The sequence below is a fragment of the Cephus cinctus genome, unplaced genomic scaffold (assembly GCF_000341935.2).
Source record: "Cephus cinctus unplaced genomic scaffold, Ccin1 Ccin1_scaffold0068, whole genome shotgun sequence".
In the NCBI taxonomy this organism is placed as follows: Eukaryota; Metazoa; Arthropoda; class Insecta; order Hymenoptera; family Cephidae; genus Cephus; species Cephus cinctus.
The window spans coordinates 221917-247986 of record NW_014332811.1 but is presented as its reverse complement, the minus strand read 5'-3'; the positions used below and the strand labels follow the sequence as shown (position 1 = coordinate 247986).

The 26070-nt window shown below is 35.5% G+C and overlaps 5 protein-coding genes across 11 annotated transcripts; 2 read left to right on the top strand and 3 right to left on the bottom strand.

Moving 5' to 3' along the window:
- Positions 1 to 1161: 1161 nt before the first annotated feature.
- Positions 1162 to 8680, bottom strand: LOC107269446 (isoleucine--tRNA ligase, mitochondrial). 2 transcript variants are annotated; one of them, XM_015743302.2, is made up of 16 exons: positions 8574 to 8680; positions 7684 to 7975; positions 7454 to 7576; positions 7197 to 7356; positions 4372 to 4576; positions 3998 to 4302; positions 3727 to 3893; positions 3397 to 3633; positions 3152 to 3324; positions 2950 to 3088; positions 2706 to 2863; positions 2485 to 2628; positions 2163 to 2376; positions 1788 to 2040; positions 1551 to 1732; positions 1162 to 1471 (listed from the first exon to the last, which is right to left on the bottom strand). In XM_015743302.2, the coding sequence occupies exons 2-16, from the start codon at positions 7885 to 7887 to the stop codon at positions 1253 to 1255; spliced, it is 2883 nt and encodes a 960-aa protein (XP_015598788.1). In that variant the 5' UTR covers positions 7888 to 7975; positions 8574 to 8680; the 3' UTR covers positions 1162 to 1252. The 2 variants fall into 2 exon arrangements, with proteins under 2 accessions (XP_015598788.1, XP_024942364.1); XM_025086596.1 differs by lacking the exon at positions 8574 to 8680 and having other exon boundaries at positions 7931 to 8202.
- LOC107269469 (pancreatic triacylglycerol lipase) lies at positions 5286 to 6983 on the top strand. Its single transcript, XM_015743345.2, has 7 exons — positions 5286 to 5442; positions 5564 to 5627; positions 5720 to 5871; positions 5944 to 6186; positions 6257 to 6454; positions 6523 to 6676; positions 6761 to 6983. Exons 1-7 carry the CDS (start codon positions 5406 to 5408, stop codon positions 6909 to 6911), a joined length of 999 nt encoding a protein of 332 aa, XP_015598831.1. The 5' UTR covers positions 5286 to 5405; the 3' UTR covers positions 6912 to 6983.
- Positions 8681 to 8772: 92 nt separating the features above from the next.
- On the bottom strand, positions 8773 to 12137 carry LOC107269453 (exonuclease 1). Of its 3 annotated transcripts, XM_015743324.2 has the most exons (10): positions 11949 to 12134; positions 11609 to 11869; positions 11358 to 11477; positions 11015 to 11276; positions 10719 to 10934; positions 10359 to 10655; positions 10101 to 10302; positions 9135 to 10021; positions 8964 to 9070; positions 8773 to 8875 (listed from the first exon to the last, which is right to left on the bottom strand). In XM_015743324.2, the coding sequence occupies exons 2-10, from the start codon at positions 11767 to 11769 to the stop codon at positions 8857 to 8859; spliced, it is 2271 nt and encodes a 756-aa protein (XP_015598810.1). In that variant the 5' UTR covers positions 11770 to 11869; positions 11949 to 12134; the 3' UTR covers positions 8773 to 8856. The 3 variants fall into 3 exon arrangements, 2 of the variants coding, with proteins under 2 accessions (XP_015598810.1, XP_015598818.1); XR_003060149.1 differs by having other exon boundaries at positions 8964 to 9077; positions 11609 to 12137; XM_015743332.2 differs by lacking the exon at positions 11949 to 12134 and having other exon boundaries at positions 11342 to 11477; positions 11609 to 11747.
- Positions 12138 to 12265: 128 nt separating this feature from the next.
- On the top strand, positions 12266 to 16784 carry LOC107269438 (protein MEMO1). 2 transcript variants are annotated; one of them, XM_015743280.2, is made up of 9 exons: positions 12266 to 12457; positions 12540 to 12676; positions 13233 to 13314; positions 13390 to 13458; positions 13563 to 13675; positions 13750 to 13861; positions 13943 to 14162; positions 14244 to 14348; positions 14415 to 14552. In XM_015743280.2, exons 2-9 carry the CDS (start codon positions 12625 to 12627, stop codon positions 14550 to 14552), a joined length of 891 nt encoding a protein of 296 aa, XP_015598766.1. In that variant the 5' UTR covers positions 12266 to 12457; positions 12540 to 12624. The 2 variants fall into 2 exon arrangements, with proteins under 2 accessions (XP_015598766.1, XP_015598775.1); XM_015743289.2 differs by having other exon boundaries at positions 12266 to 12676; positions 14415 to 16784.
- A 519-nt stretch (positions 16785 to 17303) lies between these two features.
- On the bottom strand, positions 17304 to 26069 carry LOC107269428 (activating signal cointegrator 1 complex subunit 3). Of its 3 annotated transcripts, none has more exons than XM_015743264.2 (24): positions 25920 to 26069; positions 25536 to 25679; positions 25375 to 25466; positions 25157 to 25305; positions 24819 to 25070; positions 24509 to 24752; positions 24128 to 24430; positions 23911 to 24056; positions 23324 to 23830; positions 22985 to 23233; positions 22689 to 22903; positions 22497 to 22602; positions 22199 to 22423; positions 21884 to 22118; positions 21672 to 21808; positions 21426 to 21602; positions 21120 to 21345; positions 20792 to 21045; positions 20533 to 20701; positions 20227 to 20447; positions 19777 to 20175; positions 19296 to 19697; positions 17768 to 19226; positions 17304 to 17693 (listed from the first exon to the last, which is right to left on the bottom strand). In XM_015743264.2, the coding sequence occupies exons 2-24, from the start codon at positions 25673 to 25675 to the stop codon at positions 17584 to 17586; spliced, it is 6417 nt and encodes a 2138-aa protein (XP_015598750.1). In that variant the 5' UTR covers positions 25676 to 25679; positions 25920 to 26069; the 3' UTR covers positions 17304 to 17583. The 3 variants fall into 3 exon arrangements, with proteins under 3 accessions (XP_015598750.1, XP_024942317.1, XP_015598741.1); XM_025086549.1 differs by having other exon boundaries at positions 25536 to 25733; positions 25920 to 26049; XM_015743255.2 differs by having other exon boundaries at positions 25536 to 25738; positions 25920 to 26044.
- Position 26070: the final 1 nt, after the last annotated feature.

Genomic DNA, 26070 nt, shown 5'->3' with positions numbered 1-26070 from the left:
GGACGCAGTAGTAACATAAAAAAGTAGCGAACACGTTATAGGAAATATTGAAAATATAATTAAAATGATGGGCCAGTGCTAGATCATATAATAGGAAAACATGTAGTGACTTATGTACTTGGCCTCAATAATATGATATCAATACTTTTTGTTAAAGGAATTCACAGCAATCCTGTACTTGGCGTAGTTTTTTACACGTAAGTGTTTTTTGGGGGATAAGGAGTTGACTCGAGTAAAGAGTCTCGGCGCGCTGCGCCCTGTACAGCCGGTTGCCTGTACTTGGCGCGAGACTCGACCGAGTCTCTTGATGGATAAGAGGGGTGCTTCCAACAGACCAGTACAGGAGATCGGCTCGAGGAAGAATGAGCGCCCGAGTCTGGGCACTCGCCCCCCACTCCCTAGCTCTCCCACTCACCGAGTCCTGCGGGCACACAATTTTCGGTAACTTTCCGTACTTCTGAATATTCTTGGCCATATATTTCTCATTTTGAAGCGTTGATATCTAACTTTATTGATTTAATGAATTATTTTAATATTTCAAGCATTTAATTTATTAATATTTCAATTTGAGCGTATTTTTTTTTACATTTTACCATTTCAAATCAATTTCTATCCTCTCCCTATATTTTGCGAGATTTTGATTTAGCATCAATTTTATATTTTTAATAAATTTCGAAAGTAAGTATACGTTCGATCAATTGCAAACGTGAGACTGGTTCGAGGCTCCTCCGCTTAGGTGGCGCATAGAAAAAACTATATTTAAAAATTTTTAATAATTTTGTTATCAGGAATCATTTCCTCTTCGAATTCTGCTCTACTCTTCGCAACTTGGAAAATGAGGCGAAGAAACACATTACACGCAAGCGTAACATCCATCGTATACTTTCACGTTATTCAATGAAATGCATCACATGTAGTAGTTGAAATTTCAACCTTCCAGTAAAGAAGTTAACTGGGGCAATTTGGATTGCTACTTCAACTGTAATGCTGTGTTATAAGCGCGAATTGCACTGATGATTGCAGGTACTAGAAGAAAATACTTGTAGCAAGAAATAAAAATTATTGATAAACCAGCTTTGAGGAACAGGGTTTACGTTTAAAGAAAAGAAAAGTATTAGGACGTTAACATCTAAATAGTACTGTTGTATAAGATGTAAAATGTATGATCGTATCACTATAATTGTTCTATTTTACTTTACGGAATTCTGAGTACAAAAATTGTGGAGAAAATAGGTAATAGAAATACCGGATTTTATAATCCATTATTTACAGCAAGAATTTTTGCACAGCGAGTACATGGTTCCCCTGGCTCTGATTCGGGATGTCTTCTACACCTTTGACAGAGTGATTTGTTCGTCGGTTCAGTTTCCACCGTTATACCTTTCTCCTTACCTTCAACCAAGACCAACGATGACACTTGCAAAATGTCACAAAGTTCAGATACTGAGGATTGTTTTTCATTCTGTAAAACCTAATTGGAACATTTGTGTAAACTTAGTTTTCATAAATGTGAAAGAGTCATAATAGTCAGCAGTAAAAATAGTACGTACAGATAACAAGGAGTAATCGTTGGAGTCAACAATGGCAGTTGCTGCTAACTGCCAAGTGTTTACTTTGTTTTCTTTATTGAGCTCAGCCTTGAGGCGTAACGCGGCATCAATAACTTTCACCACTTGTGGCTGTTTCCAGCTTTCCGGTATTTTATGTGAAGAGTGGAACAGTGGTACCGAACCTGAAAAAGCTTCAGTGTTAGATCACAATACCCATTTTAATTGTTAATAACCTACTCAGATTCTCTGGATGATGAAGCCAAACTTCTTCTGCGAGATGTGGCAGAATCGGTGCAATTGATCTTGCAAGAACTGCTAAGATTTCACCAATTACATCGACAGTCCCTGCACGATAAGGTGATGTCAATGCCTCGCAGTAAAGTCTATATTTTATCAGGTGACAAAACACGGCTGACACATCATTGGTGACAAAATGTAGTATAGTCTTACAAACATGATGATACTGATATTCATCGTAGAATTTCATTACCTGTAACAATAATATGCGACACTCTCTTTAACCTCTTCTCTTTTAAAATATTGCACGCAGATACAATAAACAAGAATCATTAAAGAATAATATCAATAAATACTAAGAAAATATTAAGAGACCTTTTTATCATAATGGTACAGTCGATCTAGCATAAATTTATCCAGATACAAGTATTGTGGCTCGACAGCACTAGAAGAAGTATACGGATGCAGAGCGGCCAATAGAAAACGCAAAATTAGCCTAAGCTTTTGAACATCGTCAGCACTTCCGCTCAGTAAATTATTTCCAACCGGAACTTGACTGTGTTGACTGCCATGACTGGCTACCCACCACCTGTCTCAAAAAAAGGATCTTCGAATGCGTCTTTTATTATAGCTACTTAAAATTTTTCGCAAGCATTAGGTACTATACAAGAATAAAAGATCAATTCCGTTATCTCACCTCAAAGTATCCACGCCGAATGCCGGTTTTTTCTTCAAGTCTTTCCCACCTCTTGTCACTTCCTCCGGATTCACAACATTTCCAATGGACTTTGACATTTTATGAGATTTCTCATCCACAGCGAATCCATGAATAAATAATGCTCTAAAGTAAATAAACTGTGCTGAGTCTCGTGGGTGGATGATGAAATAAAAATACGAGATATATTAAATTAATCATACTTATATGGCGGACGTCCCTGAAGCGCCACCGATGTTAACAATGATGACTGAAACCAACCAGTCAACTGATCTATGCCTTCCAAACAAAGGTCAGCTTGTTTTTCCGGTAAAACGGTGGACCAAGAAATACCACTGTCGAACCAAATATCTAGTATATCCTACATAAAAAGGAAAGAACTGAACTTTTGTTACAAAACAGGAAAACTATAATAAAATAAATAAGTAAAGAAACAATAACACTTACTTGTCCCCTTTCCAATTGAGAACCATCCAATTTCAAATCTTCCAGTAACTGATGCCCTGCCAGTTTCTCAATAGGCAACTGCCACCAGCAATCGGGTCCTTGTTTCTCAATCAAGCTACAAAGTCTCTCAACCCAAACTCTAATACACAAAAAGTTTAGATAATTTGTATCTATCGAACTTAGATGAATGATAAATACAAACCTGTTCGTAACTACATCTCCAGTATCTTTGTTATACAAGACTGGTATAGGCGTGCCCCATACACGTTGTCGAGAAATGCACCAGTAAGGTCTCTTTTCAACTTGACCTAACAACGCTGTACGGGAGGATTGGCTGCTCACCTCTGGATATATTTTCACGCCGGTCAGACTATTCTATCACATAATAGATAAATGCAGATAAAAACTCATATATTTAAATTAGATTTAAAAAATGCATTCAATTACCAAAGCATCTTGCTTTATAGCAGCAGTATCGATAAACCATTGCTGACTGGCTCTCATTATGATAGGCTTCTTCGTGCGCCAATCATATGGATAACTATGCTCGATAATTTCTGTATGCAATACATTATCACTTATGTGTTTTAATACAGTTTCGGAACCTTCGGTCAACACAAACAATCCAGCAAATTCCCCTCCAGCTTCTGAGGTGTACCGACCGCTTTCATCCACAAGAGATATCTGTTGCAAGCAACATAAGAAATTAGCTGAAGAAACACTTCATATGAAAATTTACTCGGTTGACCTTACTTAGGATTAAAACAAAAGACTTACAACTGGTATATTGTTCTCCAAAGCAACCAAAAAGTCTTCTGAGCCATGAGCAGGTGCGGTGTGCACCAAACCCGTACCCAGAGTAGTTGTCACATGACTTCCATGTAAAAATGGTAAAGGATTCCCAGATATTGGATGAAGATACATTGCTCCAGCAAGTTCATTCCCTATCAAGCAATTGAACAAGGACAACCAAGATTTCGTTAGATGTAATAACTATTTGGAGTAGAATAAATAATCAGTTTTTTATATTACATAAGAAAATATTTACCAGTCATGGATGCTACTTTCTTCAAAGGTCCAATTTTTTCAATTAAACTATTCAGCCGGTCTTCAGCAACAATATTTAGATTTCCTTGTGCGTCTTCCGCTATGCAATAATTGATATCAGAATGATACGCCAAAGCCTGATTAGCCAACAGAGTCCAAGGAGTCGTTGTCCACGTGAGAGCGAATACTCGACGACCTTGAAAACTCTGTAATGCCAAAGGCAAATCGCAAACCGCAACTCGTACGGTAGCACATGTACTTTTATGGAAATTGTTGTATTCCAGTTCAGCCTCTGCCAAAGCTGTTCTGCAGAATATGCAATTTCATGATACCAGAGAAACAATGATCCCTAAAGAACACATAAGATCAACATACCTCGAAGAAGGCGACCAATGAACAGGCTTAAAGTCCTTAAAAATCAGACCCTTTTCGTACAATTGTTGAAACAGGCGCAACTGGTTTGTTACATATGAAGTCTGGTTAGTAAAGTAACTGCCAGTTTCCTTCCAATCAGCCATAACACCCCACGAGGAAAAAACTTCGCGTTGCTTCACTATCGCATTCTTGGCAAAGTTGCGGGCTGAAAAACAAAAAGTACCAACGTTTATTAACATAAAATTACAAGAATAAAAAAACCTCGGATCTGATATTATCGATACAATTATTCATCCAGTGCATTACTATAACTTCATTATTACAACTCACTCAAAATTTTAGGAAGTTATATTCTATTGTAGAAGTACCTAAAATAGATTTATAGAAACAGCACAGGTATGTTTCTCAATAGCGATCGGAGTCAAGCATTCAAAGTAATTATACTCTTTACATAATCGAGACTCACACTATTCTTCTTTAACTGTGTGCTCTAAATTATTACAAACTTAAAATTAATACAATTTGTGCATTATATATATTTTTAATACAATTATTTAAAATTTTCTTAACCCGGTAATAGGCGCGTGGGATGTTTCAGACACCCCAACTCAATGCTTTTCAAATGAAGATCAAAACCACGAGACCATTTCCGGCTTAAAGAAGTCAGGTTTTAATGTTCTCAAAATATCCATGACGAGGAATACCAAGGCGAATGCGTTGTTACAACACAATGTAAAATATTATGATTTACGGTAATTGCGTAAGTTATTTTTACTACAAAATATAGTGCCTGTCTTTCATTATCGCTGCATCATGTTTTACAGAACATTAACCATAACTATATGATCATTAAACCAGTGTTTGCACAGTTATGTATATTTAAATGAGTCACACGGGGCATAGCATAACATGTCATATTATTGATTTAAGGCGAATTATCTTAATATGCCTTGTATCACATTTGCTGTTTAATCGGTATAAAAGAAGGATTCAACACACTAATTCATATTATACTATTCCGAACCGTTAATACGATGGCATACGGTTATATAGCTCTAATAGCATTAGCAGGTAAATAATAATTTCAATATCTTTAAAGTACTCTATTATTACTAAAATATAAATTTTTAAACAATATTATAAGACAATTGTTCGCACTTTATTATTTGGAAAAACGTACTTCTTTACGTAGCATTCTGCAATGCTGCCGTTAAGGAACTAGCCGATGGAGAAGTAACTCTGCGCTTATATAATGGGTCAGTTGTTCAATGTTGATTGTCTTATTCAACATTTATCCCAATAAGTGTTACAGTGATAATCATACAAATAATCTTCCATTAAATTCTAGAGCTGATGTGGATACGTATGTGGAATATAATTACGACAATGCAGCTGAAGTTACAACTTCATTCGGCTGGAATCCCGCACTTCCTACTGTCATTTACATTCATGGACTAACTGAAAGCGCTGACAGCGAAAGTGTACAGACAGTTGTGAAAGGTATTTGTGAATTTTACTATAGTTGACTGTAAGATCGGTAATAGATGGTACAATAAATTCCACTTATTCTAGCTTACTTGGGGCGTGCTGATCACAACATACTTGCTCTCAACTATCCCTCACGTGCTAAAGTAGATTTAGGCGGTATTGTTGTAAATGTTATGCTTGTCGGACAAGCTTTAGGATCCATATTGGAAAGCTTGGAAGCTGCTGGTACTGATATTTCAACCATCCATATTGTTGGTTTTGGACTTGGACCTCATGTTGCTGCTAATGCTGCTCGTTCAATCAACAGTCCTATATCGAGAATTACTGGTAATAATTTTTTCAGTTTATCCTTGAGTCTCTAAAGAATTGTTTCTACACCATCTATATTAATTCGTAGGCCTGGACCCGGCTCTTCCTGCTTTCTACTTAGGAGATACCGTCCACATTGAAGCAACTGATGCTAAAGTTGTTGATATTATTCATTCCGATGCTGGTGTATTGGGTGCTGCAGTAGCCACTGGCACCGCAGATTTCTATCCAAACAGTGGATATCCTCTTCAACCTGGATGCAACTTTCCTTTTAACTTAAAAAGTTGTAAGTTGTAAAAACAATACTTTTGTTCCTACGTTGGATTATATAATCTCTATCAATTCTGTCCTCAGTTGCCTGCGGTACCAATAGAGCTTGGCAATTTTACGCTGAGTCCGTAACTAATCCCACTGCCTTCCCTGCTATTCTTTGCGACTCCTGGACTCAATACAAAGTCTCTGAATGTTCAAACATAATTGACCATATGGGTTTTGGATTTAAGAATACGTAAGTTCTTTCTCGAATTCATTTAGCTCCACCAAATTATAATCATTCTAGAATATTAGATATAAGTATTTTTTTTACTTTCAGTGCAAATGGCACATACTACTTGGAAACAAACAAACAATCTCCATTTTCAAAGGGAATCGCAGGCACTAAATATGATGGAAGTTACCTTAACATTCTGACTGCTAGAGGTATCAATGCTCTTAATAAAGCTATACAAAGACTGCTGGTCTGAATCTATAAAACTCAAAAAAGTAAAATGTTGTAATTATATATTATAAATAAATAAATGCTTGAATCATCCAAAGTTTCCTTGAAAGTACTAACCTTTATTGATTAATGATAATGGCGTATTAACTTTTCAAAGCGTTTCCGTATTGATAGGACATCTTTTTACTTCAATGATCTCCTACCACTACGGGTATGCTTTAAAAAGCTCTCAAACTTGCTGTATTTAGTAAAATGTAATATATTGGAATATGCTGTCTTACATGTATATAAGACAACATAGTAATCTTACCCTGCTGTCTGATTTGCAGTGGTGCTAAGTTCTTCTCAGTATTATCCATGCTGTTTAAAGCCTTCAGTTCAATTGGGAGACCATGACAGTCCCATCCTGGTACATAGTGCACTCTTTGACCACGTATCACTTTGCTTCGAATAGTGATATCTTTCAGGATCTACAAAATGATAATATTGGAGTGTTTTGTTGAAACGTAATTTGTTCAAGAGTTTACCAATAGAGACATTAAAAGAAGATTGAAACTTTATTAATACCTTATTTATAGCATGTCCCATGTGAGGATCTCCATTCGCATAAGGAGGCCCATCGTGTAATACAAAATCAGGTCCGTTACAATTGGCTCTTTGCCAACTATACAATTCGGAGAATCCACATTTCTGAAAAACATAATATATAGCAAGTATTGCATACAATCATAAGTAGTATATTAATGAAAGGAAAAATGCCACTAGCAAAATAACAACAGGAAATATTATGAACATACCTCTAATAAATAATTGTCCATATCAACTCGTTTTTTACCACTAAGTCGCATTGGAAATTTTGTTTGCGGCAATAACACAGTGGCACCATATTTTTTGGTTTTAATATTTTCTCCCGTTTGTACATGTCGTTTTAAAATACTTTTTACATGCCGTAACAATGAAACGTGTGTTTGCTTTAACAGCATTGTTAAAGCTGCAGTCATTGATATGAAGTTTGTGATTCAAAAATACAGAACGATCGCTAACCTCGTTCAATAGTAACCGGCGTTTGAAGGAAGATCCGTTTTTTTACTGAAAAATGTTTTGGTTAGGACAGAAGTCGTTGATAATTTATCGTTTAGCTCGTCCGACTAGCTTTAAGCAGCATTTGTTTCAAGTGTAAGTCTTCCACATGATAATAAACTCTTTATATCATCTACTTGCATGAAATCGGTAGCCAATTCTCTTACATAATTGCGATCCACCATTACCAACTTTTGCACGAAATTTAAAAGGAAAGGAGTCGATAGCCATACGTAAAAACATAATTTTCATGAAGTATAGATGTACTGGGTTGTACGGTGTGTAAATTGGGGGCTGAGTGGTTATTTTAAAAAAAATTAATTTTAAATTTTTAATACAAATTAGTTGTACCACTTTTTATGAAAAATATCCTAAAAAGCACACTTATGAACTCTTACTCGGGATAATCCAAAATGTACTTAACAATCAAATGAACAGTTACCCTTGTAACAATTTTATAAACAGAAATTGAACAATTATCGCACATTATATTATACATATCACTATACGCAGCATTAAATATTACACACAAGAATTAAAATACTAAAAAAAAATCATGTTTATATGAAAAATAATTCCTAAAAATGATAATTATTAGCAACTGTACCTAGATATACAATTTTAAATTGACAATACAGTCGTCAATCATAATTCAGTCTTGCATTTATAATTAAATATATCTTTTAGGATACTGAGGAATACAAATTATAAAATTTTATCCCTGAGTCTTGTTAAACTATCTATGCTCATCCTCGAAAATAAGTTATCACATTTTTTTTATGGTGATTAACACCACAAAAAATTAAGGAATTGTTCTTCTCAATGGAGAGGTGGTCCTGCCATCAATTAGTATATGTTATGATTTAAACTCACTCTTCTGAATACCACTGTTAGTGCTTTAGAATGGTTCTGAAAAAATAAAGACAGTATATATATATATATCCATAACTTTGTGTACTTGAGTATCAAAAAAGGATAGCAAATATTAAAAACATACTTTTTCTGAAATCCGAACATTTTTAAATTAGTTTGCTGATCCTGATCTGTTATTTTTTTCTTTCCAGACTGTGTTCGCTTTATTCCTCTACCTCTTCCCACGGTGTTCTAAAATCTTTTACGTGTTAAGACAAGATACAATAAAAAAAAGCTGAAAATTGTTTGTAAATACCGTTTTTTGACTTCTTGTGCTGATGCTTCGTGAACCCATCAATGAATTCCACGAGGTACTCGATTCGATCCGATTTATGATTTCGATATTTGCTTTTGGATTTGCCCACCGGGAGAAATTGGACCTCGCATCAGTAATATCGGTAGAATCCACCGAACAATCTAATTCAGATTTAGAACTCGAGCTTCTGGAATCATCATCCTTCTCTCCAGTCAAATTACCATCACTATTATTTCTCAAACTTCTCATAGCGACTTCACCGTCACAGACTTCTTTTAATGGGACTTTCGATACAACATTTACAATGGAGTTCAGTTCCTCTGTTGTTTCTGTCTCTGTTACTTCCATGCTTTGATCTTTACTAATAGGAAGTCGCAATTGATGATTAAAATCCATGACAGTAGATGCATGTGTAACAACTACCTTATCGAACACATTATCCATATTTGATAAAAGTCCAGATTCTGATTCATTATTTTCCTTGGAGACTTGGTGAATTTGTTCTTTGCAGTATTCATTTGTAATTACATTAGAAGTAGTGGTTGCTGGATCACAGGATAATTTTTCTACCGATATAGAGCCACGAAAAAATTTACTCTCTGTGACAACATCGGAGTCAATGACCGTTGGTTTAAAACGCGCAAGATTACGCCTGCGGAATGGCCTCCGTTTAACGTTTAAAGTGCTTGGTGAGATTTGATTGGTTTTTTCCTTAGCAAAAGGATTCGAACTTCTTACTAATACTGGTGAAGTTTGATCACTCCCATTAAAAGATCTATCTAGATTTAGCATTGTTTTATTTTCGCTCTCTGTTTCCTCTGAATCATTTTTAGACTCAGGAGTGCCATACATCTCAAGTAATTCCGCTGTCTCCATTTCCTTATCCTCTGAAATTAAAAAAAAAGAAATTTACTTTATAAATAATAAACTTTGTACTTTGCTATGAACTTTACAACAATACTGTACCGTGACTCTCATGTTTTATGGCAGTGTGTTTCCTTTTTACAGTTGTCTTTAGAACCACAACTTTTCCAGCTGTAGTTGGCCATGAGATTGTCTCTTCCTCCTTCGCTGATTGTTTCTCCTTGACGATAAATTCCTTCGACCAAATGCTCACGTGTTTACTTATATTGTTCGTCCTCCAAGAATTTGATTTTCCTCGTGTAATCTGATGGAGAAACATAGAAATAACAAAAGCCAAACGACTAAAGGATCTATGCTTACTCTTTCAGTTTGTAAACTGTCAGGATCAAAGTCGTGAAGTTTCTTGAACGTGAAAGGATCACAATTACCAAGAGCCAATTGCCATGCTAAATCAGCCTCAACCTCTTTGCCCGCATAATATAGCTGCTCTTGAGTAATATCGTTAGTTGGTGGATTCAACCGCACCTGCTTCCTTTGCAAAGGACAAAATACTAACTGGTGCTTGAATGTGATTAGTGCTCGCATAAAAGCGTCACGATATTCTTTTGATACAACCAGAGTTTTCATATTGAGATACGAGCCAAGTCTACAGAGTGCCTGTAAATTATCATTTACGTTTCCAAATATTTATATATACTAAACAAAAGATGTTAAACTCACTCTGTGTATGTCACTGTCCGTATTTTTAATGATAAATCTACAAGCTTTGTTCAGACCAATTCCAGGCAATGATGCTAGATAATCACAACCCGATAGAATACCCATGTAACGGAATTTGTCCATGTCAAAATGTTCTATGCGTATACCCATTGATAAATGAAGGCGATCTTGCTGTACAAGAAGTCCATTACCATATACATCCATTTTAAAAAATATCTGAAATATTTATATTATAATAATTAATATATTATTAGTCGGTTCTATATTGATTTCAAAAGAAACAGTATGATTCTTACTTTTTTACATCCAAACAATGTGAGATCACTATCCTCTGTTATAACAACATCTGCAATACCAGATAAATTTAAATAAGCCAACTGAGCATCAGCTTCGTATGGTGCAACTATACAATCAATATTCCGTCTTTGACAGCTGATAATTAAATTAAGTGCCATTTCGTGCGTTATGTCCATTGATCTCCTTAATAAATTTCTGCCCTCAGCTGTTTGTCCCATGCGCATCAGCTCAGCTGCTCGGCGACGATTAGCATCTCTTGATCTAAAAATTATTTTTGATTCATGGCCCATTTACTTATAGTCAAATATTAATTTGAATCGATATACAAATTTGCTCCATTACTCTCTTCGCTTTGCTTCGGTTTCAGCCTTAGCAGGTAAATGACGTCCATCAAACACAAGTATTGGTTTTATTCTATTTGCGAGTAACATGTCTATAAATTTCATACAGTATTTGACATAGCTGAAAGAATATAAAATTTTTAAACACATTCTAGGAAGAATTACAGAATAAATCATTAACAAAACTGAGAATATGTATGAAACAATGCTTTCAAAATTACTATAAAAACATTTAAAATAGATAACACTTACGCATCAGTCTCTTGTCCCAACGCTAGTTTTTCAGCACATGAAAATGCACCTCTGTGTAGCCAACAGTAAGAATCAATAGCTACTGTACTTCCAACAAATTGACTAATATTGCACCGTTTAGATGATTTCTCTAAGAAAGGTATTAAACCGGTTATACCCATATTTTAATGTCTATGAGTATCAAAACAGAAATGTACAGATAAATCACGTAATTCTGAATGAAATTGAAAAATACATTGAACAATGAATATACAAGACACCCTGCAAAGACAGAACGTTATTTAAGAGGTGCCTAAAGAACAATTTAAAGAGCTTTACTATAAAAATCTCAATTAATTACTCCCAGAACAGAATTCACTCGTTACTCGCGTCATATTAAGTATTTAACCGCCAAAGTTTGTATACTAGTGACAAAACTTTAGGTAACTTCAAAAACCTCTCATTGAAATACAATTCAATAATTCTCTACATAGTTACATGAAAATTCGGCTTAGGAGATCGAATACAAGAAATATTGTCACAGTAGTAATATCAAACATGCCATTGGCTCTTGTTCAACTGGTTCTTTTTGCACAACCAATAGCATCCTCGCGTCTACCGACTGCGTTCACATGCAAAATACAAAAAATGAAACGTTTGAATTAGGGAGTGGTCTATCTAGAGGCCATGCTATATTAGTTTATGGAGTCAGAGTGTGTCAACAAGTTTTTTTTTGTAGTTGTATTGCTTAACAATATCAAATCAAACAATAAACTGTAGTATTCGGTGAATAAGAAGTGCTCCAACGTTTTGCGTAAATTAAAATTCGAATTATTTATAATCAGCTAGATCACCCATATTGAGACTACCGTAATGGCCAAATCAATTCAATAGCATTCCCATTCGTGCTGCAGTCCGAAATTCCTCTAAAATACATTGAACTTATTGATAGTTGCCGTCGCAGCAACGACAACGTCAATAGAGAGAAGAAAGCACTAACGACTGAGTTTATTGGTTTGACGATATTGAAGAAAAAAATGGCATTAGCTAGAAGAGCAACTCATGCCGGAAGTTGGTACACGAATTCTGGTAAAAATATTATTAGTATTATTTTCCATTTAATTCTTAACCTTTTGTTATTCAAAATCATCATCCAGGGTCATTCACCCCTAGTTGGAATATGCGATTATATGATATGTACTTAAGGTTAATATCTTTATTTAGGAAAATAAGTACCAATTCCATGTTGTTATATCTGAATATTAATTAATCAAGAGACACAAGATTAGGATTATGGTTTAAAGTAACCATACATGTTCACAACAGATGGTCTGGCTCTTTGCGCCATTGTTTTCTGACAGATGTGTCGCGATGTGAGTCAGACGGTAGCCAATTAAACGCACTGTTTTTTGGTCATGATTCTAAGTATAATTAGAGTGCGTTCCACTTATCGCCCGCAACGCTTGCAACATCGTTGTTTCTCTATCCAATACATTTAATATTTAAAGACTCAACGATGTTGGGAGCGTTGCGGGCGATCAGTGGAACGCACCTTTAGGCGCAAACAGAGGACTAATTTTTGTCATAATTAAAATCAATGTACATGGTAAACGCATTGTATAAATATACAATTGTTTGGTTACAGGGTCGGAGTTAAATAAGCAACTGGAAGACTGGTTAGAAGAAGCAGAGTTATCGCATGGCCCAGCTAGGGCGATTATTTCGCCGTTAGTAATACAAGCAATGTGTTAGACTCAAGCTATTTTGATTTTTACAAAATAAATAAAAATAAAACATTCCAGTCACGCCGGGTACAGCTACTGTGGAGAATGTGCCAGCTTCGCGTATCGCCAAATAAGCCCAATTGTCGTGTAAGTTTGTGACAGTCAGTATACAAATTTACAATACGTTAAAAATCTTATAAATATTAAGACTGCGTAATTTTCATATGACAAATTTGTACGCGGTTGTGCAGCCGCAGAATATTCATTTTAGGGCCATCTCATCATGTGAGATTAGCAGGATGTGCTCTTTCTTCGGCTTCTATTTATCAAACCCCACTTTATGATTTACATATTGACAAACAAGGTACAAAGATATAAGAATATTTATTGAGGTGATTGTTTAGCAAAGTCTAATATATTTTAACACTTGTGAAACAGTGTACAGGGAACTTAAAGAAACAGGGCACTTTGAGATGATGGATATGACTACGGATGAGGAAGAACATAGCATCGAGATGCAGCTACCATTCATTGCCAAAACAATGGAAGAGTATGTATTATACAAAGTCTTTATGCTGAAGAACATTATTTAAATAATTAACATTGATAATTCAATGGAACTTTATTACAGCTTCAAGGATTCCTTTACTATAGTCCCAATTTTAGTGGGATCCTTGAGCCCTGATAGAGAAGCTTTATACGGTAGACTGTTAGCCCCTTATCTGGCTGATCCGCAGAGTCTCTTCGTCATTTCCTCAGATTTTTGTCATTGGGGTCAACGATTCCGTTACACTTATTATGATAGATCATGTGGTCCTGTACATAGATCTATTCAGAATCTTGACAAGATGGTATGTATCATTGATGGTAGTCACATTGTCACCACTATGCAAAAATGTGGAAATAATAGTTTGCAACAATTACTTGCCCAGGGTATGAACATCATTGAAACTATGAACTCTCCATCATTCACTGATTACCTTAAGAAATATGGTAATACGATATGCGGCCGCCATCCTATTGGAGTCTTGTTACAGGTAGCATATCATGAAATTGCTTGTAACATTCACAAAAATATTATTTAACCTTATTCTGTTATACAGACTATCCAATGCTTGAAAGGAAATGCCAACGGCCAAAGGATGAACCTAAAATTTCTAAAGTATGCTCAAAGTAGTCAATGTATTAACATGAATGATAGTTCTGTTAGTTATGCCAGTGCTTCCCTAGTGGTCGAGTGATGAAATGCCTTGACTACTAATAGACAATGCTGAGATAAGTGAAATTTGTCGATGCTGGAAACTATAGTAATATTACAGTAATTGTCCTAACGAATTGATTTAATATAATTGAAAGATATATACTACAAGTAACGACTGAGACAATCGAAATAGCGATTGGTGATTATTGTGATAAAAAAAATTTAAGTAAAGCTCGAATGCCGTGCGAGTGTGATATTAAAGCAACTTAAATTTTCTATTTGTATACCTGGCCTTGTTCTTATAACAGTCCTTATACAAAATAAATCTGGTGAAACTGTAATGTTATTCTAGTATCCTAGTCGACCACTTGTATACGCACAGTTTTTGTTCTCTACTTATAAATGACATTCGGTACTTCCATAAATAGCACTGTCGATGGTTGAATGAGCTTAAAGAATTTCTCACTTCTTTTCATTGTGAATAACTGGATACAAGTTCGACTACAGTGGCGTTAACAACTTTCATTTGGCACAGATTGGCAGAATATTCATGTTAGAGTGGCAAACAAGTGTAATTAACGAAAAATTGTAGATAAAATAAGACTTTTGAACATTTAATAAAACGAACAAAAGAATTATTGATTGAGCTGACAGTAACATGAACAATCTGTACCGATATGTGCCATGATAAATATCCGTTTATAGATTTAGATCATGCAAAGTTATTTCAGAAGAATAAAACTAGAAAGTTGTATTGCGTTTTTAAAACAAGCTAACAGAATGATCTCACGTCCTTCCAATTGCATCATGTACTGTTTACAGTCTCGAAGGATTAATGGCAGCATATTGTATTAGAACCACATATAATGGGCGTGATAATGTGAGATTGTTATTCCGAGGGTTTCTCTCGAGTATTCATTAACATTATGCATTTAATTGATATATATATCCAAGATTTTTTCTATTAAGCTAACTACTGTAAATGAGGATCACATATACTTGAATGCTATAAGTTGTTTAATGGTAACTTTGTTGGTTTACTTAAAAATTACTAGAGCATACGAACGAAAATCTACAGGATTATCAACACTATTGCTAATTCTGTACCTTGCGGTGTAACAACAATTCATATTACATAACTGTGATAAGAATCCCATAGTTTTGCGTGCGTCGGCGCACAGCACTGTTTTGTTTTTATGTCAGCAGCGGAATTGTAAGCGCCAGATATTCTCTACGGATAATAATAAGCAATTGTTAACACTTAATCATTTATATTAATGGTAACGGGAAATTAAAAGGCGAAAGGATCCATCAAAGAGATGGATTTATTCCACAGGAATCCTACAAGTTCTACACGTCACTGCTACTGTTATTGGTCCGACGAGTCCCTTATTGTGGAATTAACTTAAGGCAGTGTCCTGCTTTAGGAGGCCTAAAAAAAAGCGTTTTTCCGGGAACTCTTTTAGAACAGAAAAAAATAAGCAAGTGTAGTTAACCTAGAAGATTATTTTATTGCATATTTGAACATTAAAAAAATTGTTTGAGCGAAAAATATTCATACACAGCAGATTTTTATGCTCATTTGTGCAACACCTTGCAATTGCAGTCTCTAATCAGCGGGAAAGATGGAGCTCGCAATTTTCGTTTGAAACAAAAAAACCAAAGAAAATTTTAATTTCCATATATTTTTCTTTTAGATAAACTAAGAAAAACCCAAAAAATTGTGACATCTAAAATTTTTTTCAAGTTTGAAAAAAATGTTTTTTGTGAAAAAAAAAATCATTTTAACTTGCTAAAAAAGTTGTTTCGAACTTTTTTCATGAATCTTTTTAGTTCAAATAGAAGAGAATACAAAACTGAAGCTAACCAGCCTTGGTTCGTTTTGATTGGTCGTCTAGTTTTCTTGCAATCACGCCCGCCAGTTTAGAAAAAGCGTAAAAATGAAAACTCGAGAAAACGCGCTTTAAAGTAAAGGAGCGCGCGCTCCAGCTGCCCATACCCCATTGCGTTTATTCCTGTATATTTGAAAATATTGTGAATTAGCCTCTATACTTTGAATACATATTCTTGGATACATTAGGAATAGATTTAGGCAATAAAAAAAAATCGATTTTTGAACCCTTTTAAAGCAGGATACTGCCTTAACACTAGAAAGACCGAAACTTAGTACATACCTATATTGCCCAAGGCAGTCAAAATGACTGCATTGTGAAAGAATAACTAATGTGTAAAGAAATTTGTTTAAAATTAATTTTTTATATTTTTTATATTATTTACAGTTATATACTTCTATTCGACACTTCTTTCATGAATTTAGGGCGCAAAAGAAATAAAATAAACAACTTGTTAAAACAAGTATCACTGCATAAAGATTATTGAGCACACTTATTGAGCGACTGCGACTTATCAAGTATACGCCCAAATCGACAATTTATCATGTGCTTGTATGTTATATTTCAATACAGACCCGAACTGGTCATATAAGATTTTTACTCAATTCAATAATAAGAGTCCTTTGATTATTTAAAATTTCCGAAGCAGTCAAAATGACTGCTTTTGGGCAATATAGGTATAACACATATATATATACCGGAAATGAAGGAGGGGGGAGGTAACTACAATTATTAATAAACGAATTTATATGTTGTAGAAAAAGTCACAAAGTTCTAAGAAATTGTGTCATTATATACATAATTGTTTTTCTAATTGAAATTAAAAAGCAGTCAAAATGACTTTCTTGGGCAATCTAGTGTTAATGTGCTAATCGTGGAAAAAATTAAAAACTCATAACTATATCTCGATTGGAATTTAATTTAAAAAAAGAAGCTGCGAGTGAAGAGTTACATAATGTGATGTGCTACTCGATAAACATAATCAATATTATTTCATATAGAATTTGAAGTTTAATTATATATTAAATACAAGAGGAAACTTATTTATTACCCATTTCGGAATATCTCAATTATATTCTAAATGCCACACTGGACATATAAAAATGATGCACAGCGTTTAATTGTTGGAAAAACATTACAGTAAAAAATGTTCCAGGTCTATCAAATTTGTTCATACAGTTAATACGCATTTTCCGCTGGACACGGTATCACATTCAAATATATATCGTATTGCTGATCCAATCCGATATAGCAATCTGACATCAAGTAAAATGTCAATTTCATTCGACCTAATGAAAAACAAAATTATTCAGTATCCTATATAGCACAAAAAAAAAAACAAGACTCTTATGCGACAACTCACCTAAAGTTGAAGGAGCAGTGAATAGCAATTGATTACATCTGCGCTGCCCTCTGACCCCAGTAGTCCTTTTCAGCGCCCATAATTCTTCCTGGCTAATGTCGCCTAAGGTAAGGAACCAGCCTTCATCCTTTCCCCTTGCAAACATTGGACAATGAGCCTTCAGATTGGCCGAAGCATTCTTTTTTTTCAAACCTACAACCAAAGTATAGTCTTGACCCTCGTGAATGTCCACGAATTGATCAGGTTTTGCTGACAATTGGATTCTCTTCTCCTGGTCGCCACTCGCCCACCACCCTTGAAGTGTCAAGTCCACGCAGATAACGGGTAGCTCCTTTATCACTTTGTGCACTTGCTGTATCTCTCTCTCTGTGAACTCCGATCGCAGAGCTTTGGCTAACCTCTCATAATTATTGTGCGTTACTGAGCAAAGTGTGGGCAAGTTCTTTGGTAGCGAGGAGAATAAATGCAAGTGATCTTTCTCCACGTGTGGCAATGTGATCAGAGCAGATTCATCGACCCATCTGGCTTGTATTATCATCTGCAGAATCTGCATTACTCTGAGAGTACTTGCTAACCAGCCATGTTCTGCAACGACGTCTATCATAGCCTGAAGTATTCGAATTGTTTGATCTAGCACGGATTTTAAATCGGTTAGGTAATCCGCACAAGGAAGAGGCAGTCGTGAGAAGTGGGCCTGAAGAAGTAGAAATGCCTTGGTATTAGGCGAATCATACTTGTATCTATCAACCGAGTATCGACACATCTTAGCTAATTCCTCGTTGAGAATGTCCTCGTTGTGTCGTACTGGTAGCTCATTATACTCGTATGCTTCACACAATATTCGTACATATTCCTCCAGGGGAAGGTTCTTCTGTAGTCTTTCCTCAAACACGGACATAGTCTGATGCGAAAGATAATAAAACGATGCTATTCTTCCCATTGAGAGTGGGTAAAGCGACTGTTCATTTTCGTCAAAATCGATACAGTGCGCGTTGGCAAGGACACTGACAGTTTTGGCAACGAGTTCTGACAGATAGTGGTTGATCTCCTCTTGTTCCAGAACCTCAAGATTGTAATATCTTGGGTTCCTCATTAATCTTCTAAAGAAATACGTCCACGTTAGGTAATCTAGGAACTCCTGTTTATTCTTTATTGTGCCAGCCACGATCTCGGCGTTGATGTGATCAGGCAGCACATCCAAGAGGCTGGACTCGACAGGAAAAGGTTCGTAGAGGAACTTCTTATAGAAATTCTTTTTAATGTCATGCACCAGGACGACAGCGACTCCAGAATCGTCGAATTGAGGTCTACCTGCTCGACCCATCATCTGGAGAACATCAGTTATTGGCATATCCACGTAACGCTTCGCCTTTCCATCGTAGTACTCTGTTCCCTTTATGACAACTAAATGTGCTGGGAAGTTAACACCCCACGCTAAGGTTGCTGTTGTAATGAGTACCTGTACAAGAACAACAGTATATCGTATTAATTTTAAGTTAACAAATCTTATCTCGACAACAATACTCACTTGTATCTTGTTGTTTACAAACAACTCTTCCACCGTTGTTCTATCTCTTTCCTGAAGCCCAGCATGATGAAGTCCTATGCCAAATGCAAGAGTCAATTTCAGATTCGAATCTTTCACGTTCTCCAGGATGTTATCCATCTCATCATCTGGCATATGCAACCACTGTTTAGGATCGTCTTCAGCCGCGAGGTATGCTATCAAATCTAAAGCCGTGAGACGAGTTTGTCGACGAGATGAAACGAATACAAGAGACGGACTATTTGGTGCGTGTTGACGTATCGCTTGAAATGTTGGTCTATTCATTGTTGCCATACGAGGACAGTAATGCTTCCCAGGAAATCCGCTAATGTGAACTTCCAAAGGTACTGGTCGTACGGATGGCCGGAAATTGTACAGACCCATCTATATAAAGTACAACAGAGAATAATAAAATTCTTTCTGACACCTTATCAACTGACAGCTTGATGCAACTCCAACGAACCTGGTCTATACCAAGCCAATTGGCTAAATCCACTGCGTTAGCTAATGCAGTCGACAATCCCACAATTCGTAGCGTCCTTGTTGTATGAGAAGCAATGAAATTCGTTCTGGAAACTATCACTTCAAGTACAGGTCCACGATTTTCACCAAGTAAATGGATCTCGTCTATAATTATTAATCCCACATCTTGGACGTAATTTCTTGTCTGCCAGCTACGACTTATACCATCCCACTTCTCAGGAGTTGTTACGATTACGCTAGCACTAGCAATTGCTCTTATGTCAGGCGAAACATCGCCTGTCAATTCAACCACATTTTTACCAAGTGTTTCTTGTAGTCTTACTTTCCAGTCAGACATTCGTTCCCTTACTAGAGCCTTCAAGGGCGCTATATACACAACCTGAAATCATTTTCATAGAGACAGCACTAAGTTATATAAGTTCAATCTCACCTTTTGTTTTGGGTATTGTTTAAAGACTCGAAACATGGCAATCTCTGCTGCGATAGTTTTTCCTGAACCTGTCGGAGCACCCAGAAGGACATTGTTGTCAGTATGGTAGAGACAGTGGAATATTTGGGTTTGTATAGGATTGAAGTGAGAGAATTTGTAAAGGCTCTCGAATTTGGAATCCTTCAATGCGGTTACTGGTAATGGTTGTAATTCCAACAGATCTACAAATGAAGAAGTACATGAAATTTTGTCGAAAATTTCATTTCTACGTTGCAGTTGTTGTTGATGTAAGAATTTTAAATTTACCAGTATGCGGAGGATGTGTTTCTGGAAGGATAAGATCATGAAATGTTAATGCTAAGACTGACTCACAACCCAACCACCGATCACTTGATGCTCTCACTAAATACTGTGCAGGTAATGGCTCTGATAAAGGTATAGTCATGACCAATTCTTGTTCGGCATTGCTGAATACCTAAAACAGAAATGTTAATAATCATGATTGAAACATAACAACATTAATAACAAAATATTTCAGTTGTGAAATTGATTGAGTTCAACCAACCATTTTTCGCGTTAGTAAAAAATACTCGTGATGATAAATAAAATTATTATCCGGATCCTCAATCCATATCCAAAAGGTTTCCGAACTCTTTCCGTGAATTTTATCATTCCACCGAAATTGCGGATGAATTTTCAAACGGATACGTAAAATCGTGCGTGTGATAGGTTGAAGGCTCGCTTCTAATTCAAGGGATGGAAATTCCTCGCAACATTTCTTTATCAAGGCCGCAGTCTTCTGATTCCGCAATATGTTACCTATTAAAAAATTATTGCAGATTCAATATTCCGTTATTGTAAAAGTGGACTTGGTCAAACATTAGTGAAATTACCGATTTCACGAACATCCATCTCTTTGAGCTTATCAACTGTCAGCTGAAGATTTTCAATTTTCGTAATAACATCAGCAGGTAAACAATAAAATTGACGCATGGGACTCATATGATCCCACTGTTGCAGTTCCAGCATCTTTGCCATTCCTAATAATCGTCCAGTCATTATGGCGTTGTTCTGTCGCAGTACTATTTCAAATAACGCTCGACATATACGCACTGCGTTCTGTTAGAAATACAATAATAAGAAAAACAAGTAAGTAAAGAACAAAACTTTTGCAAATATCTATTAAAATTTATACGAACCTGTGTAATGTAAGCTTGATCCGAGAGTAACGAGAAAGAATTAACTCGTCCACGAGACAAGTAAGTTTGAATGAGAATATTAACTTTCCCATGAACGTTTTCGGCACCACCTTGTGCTACGACCTCACAATAATCTCGTAGCAAGTTATCCAATTCATCAAGCTCGTCATCTCTGACCTGAATGAACAAAGTCAAATACAACATTTGCTGTACCGTATCTTACGCGCTTATTAATAATGTGTATACCTTTAGTTGCTCGAATTCTTGAGAACGAGATATCATTTCGAGTATATCAGGTTCCGTCATAATAGGCTTTGCCAAATCATTAAATATTTCCACAGTGTCATATTTGATGTAAAAGTGACTTGCGGTCCGTCCCAAATCTATTAAAACGACATACAGATTTAATACCGTTAATGCAATATTGTTTTTAACGTTGCTACTGTTGATTTATGTACCAGTAACACTAAGATCTCCGGTGCGTGAGTTGTAGCGTATCATCTTTGCTTTATCAAGCGCATTAGCAGCTGTATCGATCAACTCTCGTCTTTTACGTTCCAAATTCGGATCCTCGATCATGTCTTGAAAATGAATACCGTAAGCCAAGTGATTCAATTTCATCCGTACAAAGAGATATGTATAACTGAGCCATTCCACAGCCTCTCTGACGTTTGATATCGTGCCTAACGTTATCTAAGACAAATTTATGAACATTATAGAATTGCCTTCAATTATTTATTTTCAAGCTATTACTGTACGAGGATTACACTTACTTCAGCATTTAGATTGTCAGCTAGATAAGTAATGAAGCTACTCTCAATTGGAAATTGGTTGGTCAATAAAGACAGATAATGCGACAATTTGTTATGGTTTGTGATAATAATTGCATGACCTGAAGTATCAAACTGGGGTCTGCCAGCACGACCAAAAATTTGGAGTACATCAAGAATACCAAGATCCACAAAAGATCCATGTTTCGCATCATATATCTCAGTTCCCTAATGATAAAATTAAAATTATATGTAAAACATTTTATATTTTGTTTTTTTAATCTCAATATTGTTTTCTTACTCGTATTACAACACCATGTGCAGGTAAGTTTACTCCCCAAGCCAAAGTAGACGTACACACCAATACTTTGATCAAACCCTCGCTAAAATACTTTTCCACCAAGTTTCTAGATGAATAATAAAGACATGTAGACTCTTGTAACAAATACTTTCTCTTTAACGTAATGGGAATTTAAGGTGTCGATATACGAACCTATCGGTACGCAGCATACCGGCATGATGCACAGAGAAACCAGAACTAAAAAGTTCGCCAAGATATTTGTTTCTTGATTTGGCAAAAGCTTTCTGAGCCAATCCAGTATTTCCTTCAGGAGTGAATAGTCGCAGAGTACCATTTTTAATAGCCATTTCTTTGAGCACAGTGGCAGTACGAATCGTTGCGTTTCTTGCATGTACAAATACCATGACCTATGAATAAGATATTGGTCTATGAATAAGATCTTGGACTAACAGCCTATCGATAAATATCTATAGTTGTTTAAAATATACCTGATGTCCTTTTCGAACCATATCTACTACTTGATCATAGCATACGGCATCCATGTCGGCCATTTGTTGAAGTGGCTTTACAGCCTTAACGCCAATGAAAGTTTGGCTAAGTGGTACAGGTCGAAACCGATGATCAAAATAAAAAAGACCCTTATACGGATTGACTCTAAGGAATCTGGCGACGTCCAAATAATTTGGTAACGTTGCAGACAATCCAACAATACGTATCATACTTTGTGAAGTTTCAACCTACACAATTAATATATTTGAAGAGCAGACAACATAGAACAAAAGTTACATCCAAAAAAAAAACAATAAGAGTATACAGAAATAACGTACCTGTCTAAGAGTTCGAGCGACAAGTGCCTCTACTACAGGACCACGGTCACCATGCAGGAGATGTACTTCATCTATAATCAAAAGCTTGACGATACTTGTCAAAGCTACGTCCCCAGTTCCTTTCCTAGTGACCACGTCCCATTTTTCAGGAGTAGTCACTATCATTTGAGTTTGCTGAATCTCAGCTTTAGTCAGCTGCATGTCACCTGTAAGTTCACGAACCGACACACCAAGAGGACCCAGTTTCTTATTGAAACTAGCAGTCATTTCGGCTGCCAGAGCCTTCATCGGTGCTATATAAACGATTTTGAAACGATCTTTCTGTAGAACACCTAGTTCAATGTGATTTTTCAGTTGATGAACTACAGTGAGCATAGCAACATTTGTTTTGCCTGCACCTGTAGGCGCACAGATCAACAAGTTTTCATTTGTGTGATAAGCTGTGTTAAAAACGATACTCTGAATTCTGTTCAGAGATTTGATGCCGTGAAAAGCCATTTGTCCAATCTGCGAATAAAAGTAGTTATTAAACATATTGAAAAAATAGTTTTTATTTTCCAAAGCAGTGACAATTTTTTTTTACATACTTCGTCTAACGAAGAAATCATCACAGGATCATTCCCCACGTCAAACGGTATTGCTGGAGGGACTGGTATGTGTACTTCCTCGCAAATTTGAGAATCTTTTCTCACGACGTTTTCTGGTAGCATCATCTTTTGACCAGAAATGAAACCTTGTGTATATAACAGAAGTTTTTAAAAATATATATGTTTAAAGTGATGTAGAAATAATTTTATTATGTACCAGCAGCAGCTTTAGATGTTATTTTGCTATCAAATACGAAAGGAAACTTCTCTTGGATAGCTGATGGTGCAAAATTCCTCTTTGTTGTCGAAAGTACTGGTGTTTGCATCGCTTTCAATGCTTCTACACGTTTCTGACGCAATTCGAGGGGGTCAAATATATCCTCATCTCCATCATCCGTTGCTTCCAATTTACTTGTTAACTTATTGAGCTTTTTCTCTTCTTTGCGTACCTGCTTTAATAACTGTTTCTCCTTTTCTGACTGAACTATCACCTGACAGCCAATCTGAGGTGTTTGTAGAGCTAAATAGAAAATAATCACATAAATTTTATATATTGCTTATATATGTAATATTAAGATTTTGACAATAATAATCTTACAAAGCATATTCTTTGGCATTTTTTGAAGAACATGCAAAGCCACTATTATCTTTTGATGCTCTAGCATGTATTCAACGAAATCAATGTACTCGTATCCAAACAGATCAAATAGATCGGTCTGCAGATTGTCCCCTGCAGTTTCCAATTTCTTAATAACCATATCTGTGAACTGTTCATAGCTCATCTCATCAGAATATTTTCTGTGACACTTCTTTAAACCCTGCATCAAGTGGTTTTTGTCAAACTGTGAAGTAGAATTTTTTATTATCATTCAATAAAGTTAAATCTTGTCAATGAATAGAAAACCAACCTCTGTTTTATCAGCTATGATTGTATCATTTTGATATGCCATTGAGAAATTGCTTGTCAATTGAATGGGATGCTGAGCACACATATCGAGCAGCATATTTGTATCAGGATATTCAATTTTTAATGGGTGATACTCAATATTAGTATCAAAATGATTTAACTTATTCATACTTATAGAATCGTTTCCATTGCTATTATTAAATAAAAAGTTGAGATCATCTTCAGTTATGTTTTCTCTAATTTTTGCAATAGCCTGAAAATTTGTTTGATATAAATTATGATAGTCAAATTTCAAGTTTACAATAAATCTGACAGAAATTGGTATTACTCATTTTATACCTGCATTATTTTATTAATGGATTCAGATGTAACAACACCAAACATTTGCTGCAAAGTTTTCAAATTACTTTGTGTAATATTCTTTTCATTCAATAAAAGTTTTAACATAAATATTGCTGCTTCATTTGCCATTTCTATTGGTTGACCCTCTGAAAGTAAATTATTTGACTTAATGGTATAACAGAATTTACATACAAAATGTATTTTAGAGTACAAACCACAAAATTCCACAGCTATCTGATGTAATGTGTGAAGAGATTGAACAATATTGTCAGAAACAGCATCACAAAACTGATGCCAACTGGGTCCCCTGAACACAACAAAATATAATTAAAAAATTTGATTATAAAAAATTAAAATTTCATATATATAATATTACCTCTGAAACCTTTTATTGCGTTCTTCTCGTTTTGCAATCAAATCATTTGGTTCTTCTTCTGGGACATGATCTTCTTCTTCTTCTTCCTCCATATGTGATTCATTCCGCAGAAAGCAGGATAATCGTTCTAGTTCCATCATCTTGCTAATGTATTAATTTACAGCAAGATATTAAAATGTTATAAATATTTAAAAATTACTGAACTGGAAAAAAGTGTAATAGAAGTTATAACTTCGAATTATCTATACACAACATCAAAATTTGTAAGCTGTATAATTGTACTGCTCAAGTTTAATATAACCTTCAAAATAAACTTAGGTACACATATGGAATTGAGATAAAAAAGGATTTACTGAACTAATATTACGTCTAAATTATTTGTACCGTTATTGTTGATCCACAGTATTATTATAATCATATTCTTATATATTATTTACATCTTCTACTGTTCAAGGCAGATTATACTTGCAGGTGCCAGAGCATGTGTTACACTTTATTGGGCAATGCCTTCAGGCCACTTCAGACAATGTCAAGT

Bases quoted from the DNA above. Each gene is read 5' to 3' on its own strand.
- LOC107269438 (XM_015743289.2), top strand. From the start codon at position 12,625: ATGGCATTAGCTAGAAGAGCAACTCATGCCGGAAGTTGGTACACGAAT. The intron at 13,315-13,389 runs GTTAGTAATACA...AAAACATTCCAG, and splicing joins GCTAGGGCGATTATTTCGCC to TCACGCCGGGTACAGCTACT. The intron at 13,459-13,562 runs GTAAGTTTGTGA...GCGGTTGTGCAG, and splicing joins CAAATAAGCCCAATTGTCGT to CCGCAGAATATTCATTTTAG.
- LOC107269469 (XM_015743345.2), top strand. From the start codon at position 5,406: ATGGCATACGGTTATATAGCTCTAATAGCATTAGCAG. The intron at 6,187-6,256 runs GTAATAATTTTT...ATTAATTCGTAG, and splicing joins TCCTATATCGAGAATTACTG to GCCTGGACCCGGCTCTTCCT. The intron at 6,455-6,522 runs GTAAGTTGTAAA...TTCTGTCCTCAG, and splicing joins TCCTTTTAACTTAAAAAGTT to TTGCCTGCGGTACCAATAGA.
- LOC107269446 (XM_015743302.2), bottom strand. From the start codon at position 7,887: ATGACTGCAGCTTTAACAATGCTGTTAAAGCAAACACACGTTTCATTG. The intron at 4,577-7,196 runs GTAAGATTACTA...TTTGTTTTTCAG, and splicing joins ACTGCAAATCAGACAGCAGG to CCCGCAACTTTGCCAAGAAT. The intron at 1,733-1,787 runs GTAGGTTATTAA...AAGCTTTTTCAG, and splicing joins TCATCATCCAGAGAATCTGA to GTTCGGTACCACTGTTCCAC.
- LOC107269453 (XM_015743324.2), bottom strand. From the start codon at position 11,769: ATGGGTATAACCGGTTTAATACCTTTCTTAGAGAAATCATCTAAACGG. The intron at 11,277-11,357 runs GTAATGGAGCAA...AATAATTTTTAG, and splicing joins ACCGAAGCAAAGCGAAGAGA to ATCAAGAGATGCTAATCGTC. The intron at 10,303-10,358 runs GTAAGCATAGAT...TTTCTCCATCAG, and splicing joins ACAGTTTACAAACTGAAAGA to ATTACACGAGGAAAATCAAA.
- LOC107269428 (XM_015743264.2), bottom strand. From the start codon at position 25,675: ATGATGGAACTAGAACGATTATCCTGCTTTCTGCGGAATGAATCACAT. The intron at 22,603-22,688 runs GTTCGTATATCG...TTATTCATCTAG, and splicing joins GGTATGCTGCGTACCGATAG to AAACTTGGTGGAAAAGTATT. The intron at 19,227-19,295 runs GTGAGTATTGTT...GTTCTTGTACAG, and splicing joins TTGTAAACAACAAGATACAA to GTACTCATTACAACAGCAAC.